This window comes from Chiloscyllium plagiosum, chromosome 14, assembly GCF_004010195.1.
Source record: "Chiloscyllium plagiosum isolate BGI_BamShark_2017 chromosome 14, ASM401019v2, whole genome shotgun sequence".
In the NCBI taxonomy this organism is placed as follows: Eukaryota; Metazoa; Chordata; class Chondrichthyes; order Orectolobiformes; family Hemiscylliidae; genus Chiloscyllium; species Chiloscyllium plagiosum.
Window position 1 is genome coordinate 5,443,625 of NC_057723.1, and position 6,000 is coordinate 5,449,624.

At 50.3% G+C, this 6,000-nt stretch overlaps 1 protein-coding gene across 4 annotated transcripts in view; it reads right to left on the minus strand.

Moving 5' to 3' along the window:
- LOC122556429 (protocadherin-10-like) overlaps window positions 1-4,576 on the minus strand; it is a 235,457-nt gene extending 230,881 nt beyond the window's left edge. For 2 of the 4 annotated variants that reach the window (XR_006313538.1, XR_006313535.1), the window contains exon 1: window positions 1,014-1,320. Coding sequence is in view for 2 of the 4 variants with exons in the window: in XM_043703067.1 (XP_043559002.1) it covers window positions 1,941-4,448 (2,508 nt within the window). In the remaining 2 variants the exon portion in view is untranslated. Of the gene's footprint in view, window positions 1-1,013; window positions 1,321-1,940 lie in introns of those variants that run through there. The other 2 variants (XM_043703067.1, XM_043703068.1) reach the window with 1 other exon arrangement.
- Window positions 4,577-6,000: the final 1,424 nt, after the last annotated feature.

Below are 6,000 nucleotides of genomic sequence, written 5' to 3' on the forward strand. Positions count from 1 at the left end.
AAAATCGTTAACAGAGCACTGTGCAATTGCAATAGAGTATTGCCTTATGCTGTGCATCACAGGTTCCAAAATTACTATGCTACTTGGCTCTGGTTCCAATGCCTCTGCAGTGTAGCTGCTTCCCACAGAGCAATGGGCTACAAAGAATCGCGTGGTACAAGACAAGGCTCCCAGCTGCAGGTGTGCTCATAATGAAGTTAATTGAAATGCTGATTTTTGTTGAAGTGAAGTTAGGTGAAAGTAACGCGTGTAAAAAGAAGAGAGATACATGATGGAAAATTTTCCGCCAGACCCTGGGAGCCGGGCATTATATTTCAAATGTTGTGCTATTATCATCCACAAAGCTCGATTTCAACCTCCTGTGTTTGCAGATAACCGTCTTGCAATTGCTTTTGAGTGCAACTAAAGTCCGGCTCCGTGCATTGTATCGACGGAGCAAGTTGTTATTATAAGGTGTTGAGCAATTTCAGCCCTTTGGAAAATGTCAACAATCTGAGAATTAACTACTTTCCTTTAAAAAAAGTTCAGTTCCAATTAAGTGCTGGGGAAAAAAACCTGACATGCTTGATTTAACAGAAGGGAAAACGAAGCTGTTTCAGACTTTTAATAACGAGGATAGTTGAAGGGCAGAGTACTTTAATCAATAGAAGAAAGGCTTCTACGTCGAAAAGGGCAGTTTTTGATTTACACACCGCCGCTGGCGTACTGAGAGAGTGAGGAAACAGTGTCTGACATGAATCAAAGGCACGGTCATATTGCTTCGACTTACCCTTTTACCAGTCCATGTGCATCTCTGGCAGAAATGCCCTTTCTCTAAAGTTACTACATATGGATGATTTATGCCTTAGCTTTGGGCAACTTGTGAAGAAAAACCGCATTTTCCTCTTCTATACCTTAACCCTCTCTAATACCAAAACATGTTATCACGTTTGAGGGAGCTCGATTATTTTTCGAAGCTCACACCCGGTATTGCAACAAAATGATGTTCCTAATGAAGCCTGAAATCCGATTACCTGCCATGGCATGCTGGGATTGACAGATCTCCTCAAAGCAGGCTGGCGGATGGGCAGGGGATGGGGGAGCGAGATCTTAAATATCTGGGACTGAAATTACAACCGCGAGCCTACAAACAGTCAAGATGAATCTAACTTCGCGCCACCTCAAGGGCTGTAATGGTGTTATCTGAACGCCAGTGATTAAAATAGTTTGCATTTATCAAGCTGATCTTAAGCAATTCTGATCATTTTATTGCAGAAGCTGTTTTATCAATCTGCTTAAAACATTATTTTGCTGCAAGTTATCAAAGCAGTTCAAAGGGTTTCTGCACAAGACTGTTCCCTTTGATGCAGTTAATTAAATACTGTTTATCAGATTTGCTCTGGGCTTCTTAGACCCAGTGTCCCTGTCACTCTGATTTACTGTAGGTAAGCTAGACGTAGCTTTAATTCGTGGTGGAAATATCTTTCAGCAAGCCGTCAGAGGTTCGAGTACTTTGAATTAACTTTTTTTAAAGTTTGTCAGGGCTACATCCTGCACTATACTACTGGGATAAATTTCGTAAGGAGGGATCTCTTCATGCAATGCCGTTCAAGGAATGAGCAATGCACCATGGAGACCTGAACCCTGTGAAAAAGAATAATCACAGGTTATGGATCATTCCAATTGTGACAGTAACCCGTTCACAGCGGTTTAATAATCGCACAATGCAATGACTCCCCATTTCGTTCGTGCCACTAAATTGGTGTCTGTGCTAACTCCCAGTCGCTGGATAAATGCACAAACAAAACGCACAACCATTCTCTCCCTAAAAAATATAAGAACCTGTTATTTAATAACTGCGCTATCCGCTGTGAACTATTCCATTGTTGAAATAGGCAGCTGAGAGTTTAATCGTGCCCAACGGACGAATTTCTCCAACTCAGCGGCTGCTCGGCACTCACCTCGCTGGAGCCATTCGTTATCCCGTTTGTCCCACCTGAGATTTGCCTCCTCCACGCACTCACGTAGGGGTTAGCAAGCTTCGAGTTAGCGCCCGCCGCGGGAGTGGGTGAACTGTACGGTTTGAGGAACATTAAGTCGGTCTTAGCCGATTCGGGGCTCAAGCACACCTTGTAGCAATAGGTCTGGGAGAGGGAGCCGCTGCCGCCGACCTCCATACAGCTGGGCGGCCCTTTGACACTGGGAGGCAGCTGGAAGTTGGTGTGAGAGTTATTGAGGACGGCCCGAGAGGGTTTCCTCCGCAGACAGCAACAACAACAACAACTGGCGCTCAGCGAGCAGCGCCTGCCCAGCGTCCCGTGTCTGCTCCCTCGGTGACACTTAATAGAGATCAAGGCGATAATAGCCACCAGGAAGACGAAGGAGATGGAGCCCAGGGAGACGATCAGATAAAGGTTGAACTCCGAGAAGTACTCGATGCCCTGTGGTCCCTCGCTCAAGTCTGAGATATCCTCAGGGAGACTGTCGACGATGAAGACGTTAATGGTGACCGAGCTGGACAGCGGGGGTTTCCCGTGGTCTATAACATGGACCACCAGCCTCTGCTGCCGGGAGTCGTGCTCTTCAAACCGGCGGCTGGTGCGGATCTCCCCGGTGAACGGGCCGATGCTGAACAGCCCGGGCTCGGTGGCTCGGTACAGCTGGTAAGAGAGTCGCGAGTTCTGGCCCGAATCCGCGTCCACTGCCGTCACCTTGGCCACCGGGTAACCGGGGTCGGCGGAACGGGGCACCCTCTCGGCCGAGCCGTTCAGCGGCAGCGGGGAGACGATGGCCGGCGCGTTGTCGTTCTGGTCCAGGATGATCACGTTCACCGTCACGTTGTTGTGAAGGGACGGGAAACCGGCGTCCCAAGCCTGAACCCACACCTGGAACTTCTTCAGCTGCTCATAGTCGAAGGAGCGCAGCGCGTACAGGTTACCCGTGTTCAGGTTGATGGAGACGTACGTGGAGATCGGGGTGCCCCTGATCTTGCTGTTCAAGATGCAGTAGGACACATAGGCGTTCTGCTCCAGGTCTGGGTCCAGGGCGGACACCGAGCAGATAGAGGCGCCCGGCGCGTTATTCTCCATCAGGTAAACGGTGTAGGATGGGTGGGCAAAGCGGGGCGCGTTGTCGTTCACATCGGAAACCTTCACCGGGATGGTTTTAACGGTGGAAAGTGGAGGCGAGCCGGAGTCGGTGACTGTTAAACTCACGTTATACTCCAGCACGCTCTCGCGGTCCAGCCTCTCGCTGGTGACCAGGGTGTAATAGTTCTTGAAAGAGGATTGGAGTTTGAAAGGGACATGAGCCGGGATGCGGCAGTTGGTTTTCCCGTTAGCTCCGGAATCCCGGTCGCTGACACTGATCAGGGCGATGACGGTCCCCGGTAAAGCGTCCTCCCGGACTGGGCTAGAGACAGAGGTGAGGGTGACCTCGGGGGCATTATCATTGACATCAATAACCTCCACCACCACCGTGCAATGGACAGCCGCCGTGTGGGGACCGTTATCCTTAGCCTGGATGTAAATCTCGTAAACACTCGCCTCTTCATAATCCACCACCCCCTGGACCCGAATCTCGCCCGTTCGAGGCTCTACCCGAAATAATTGGCGCAATCTCGCTGGCGCATGGTGACTGAAGGAGTAAGTCACCTCTCCATTCGAGCCTTGGTCCAAATCGGTGGCGTTAAGTTTAATCACCAAAGTGTTTCTCGGAGCGTTCTCCACCAGGCAGACCGTGTAAACAGCCTGGTCAAAGACCGGAGCGTTGTCATTAACGTCAAGGACCACCACGGTGAGCAGAGCGGTACCGGATCTCTCCGGGAATCCACCGTCCAGGGCAGTCAGAACCAACTGGTGGAGTCCTTGGCTCTCCCGGTCCAGAGGCATGTCCAGTACCAGCACCGGGAATTTGCTGCGCTCGCTGCGGGTCTGCACCTCCAGGCTGAAGTACGGGTTAGGACTGAGCCGGTAAGTTTGGAGGGAATTGGTGCCCACATCGGGATCGTGCGCGCTCTCCAGCGGGAAACGCGCCCCGAGAGCCACCGACTCGGCGATTTCCAAACGGAACTCCCTCCACGGGAACCCGGGAGAGTTGTCATTCACATCCAGGATCTCCACTTCCACCCGGTACAGCTCCAGTGGGCTTTCAATCACAATCTCCAAATGCAGGAAGCAGCTCGGGCTCAGCTCACACAGCTGCTCCCTGTCCATCTTCTCATTGACAAAGAGGACCCCGTTCTCCAGGTTCACCTCCAGGAACTGCGTGTTGGCACCAGGGACGATGCGAAACCTGCGAGCCGACAGTTCCCTCACATTCAATCCCAAATCGTCGGCGATATTCCCAACGAACGCCCCGTGCTTCAATTCTTCGGGAATCGAGTACCGAATCTGCCCGACCACCCGATCCCAAACGCAGCTCGATATCATGCAGGTAATCACTTGCCATTTTAACCAGGGACTTGCCATCTCCAGCGTCGTGCCTCGGTCGGATCCCAGCTTTCCCAAATTCTCCGTAGCTTCAGCATGAGGAGGCGCAAGGGAAGACAGAAGCAGGCATTGTTTCAGTGGAGAGTGAACAGGCGAGATGCGTAAAGACGCACATTGAGGCTCCAGAGCGAAAGCCCGCGGACACCGAGCAGCGTTCCCATAGCGCCTCCGGCTGCCCTTGCTCCCGGTCTGCCCGTAGCCGGCGCTGCACCCACTCCCAGCCCTGAACTGGTTCAGAATTCTCACTGCTCCAGTGGGAAGGCGGCAGTGCAGTTTGATGTAACCGTCTCCGGCTCCACTTCACCAGCTCATTGGAGGACTCCGGCAGGGCTCGATTAACCCTGTGATGACTACAATAGCCTGTATTTACACTGCCAATACCTCAGAGCTGTGAGATGAGAATATAATGATGTGAGGTGAAAAGCAACGAGGATTAAAAAGAGGAAGAGTTGCATTAGCGAGTTTTGAGAAGATTTGTGGCTCAGGTTGAGGTTCAGTGTAGTTAGTACAGTGCCCTTCACCACCTGGGGATATTCTTAGGCAGACAATCAGTAATTTTGAAAGCGAAAGATTTTTCTGAAGGAGACTGTAAGAGCCGGAGTGGAGGCGAGGGACTCATTCTCCGCCAATCTTGGAAAACAAGATGTGGAGTTGCCGGTGTTAGACTGGGGTGGACAAAGTTAAAAATTGCAAAACCTTGTAGTCTTGGCAAAGTTTACCCAATCGGAAACAAAAACACAAATTGCTGGAAAAGCAATTATTCCTTCCTCGGTCACTCGACCCGAAACGTTAACGCTGGTTTCTCTCCACAGATGCTGCCAGACCTGCTGAGCTTTTCCGACAATTTCTATTTTTGTTTGGAAAAAATTAAGTTTCTTTCACGTATCTTAGAAATCTCCTTGAGTTCATTGGCAAACATCTCTAGTTTTGGCTATGTCATACAGTCAAGCAGACACTAGGGTCCAACACATCCATGCCGCCCAGATTTCCCAGTTTAACTAATCCAATTTGCCTGTGTTTGGCACATATCAGTCTAAACCTTCCTTATTCATGTACTTAGAGTCATAGAGATGTACAGCATGGAAACAGACCCTTCAGTCCAACTCGTCCATGCTGACTAGATATCCCAACCCAATCTAGTCCCACCTGCCAGTATATCCTTCCAAACCCTTCCTATTCATATACCCATCCAAATGCCTCTTAAATGTTGCAATTGTACCAGCCTTCACCACATCTTCTGGCAGCTCATTTCATGCATGTACCACCCTCTGCGTGAAAAAGTTGCCACTGAGGTCTCTTTTATATCTTTCCCCTCTCACCCTAAACCTATGCCCTCTAGTCCTGGACTCCCCCACCCCAGGGAAAAGACTTTGTCTATTTATCCTACCCATGCACCTCATAATTTTGTAAACCTCTATAAGGTCACCCCTCAGCCTCCGACGCTCCAGGGAAAACAGCCCCAGCCTGTTCAGCCTCTCCCTGTAACTCAGATCCTCCAACCCTGGAAACATCCTTGTAAATCTTTTCTGAA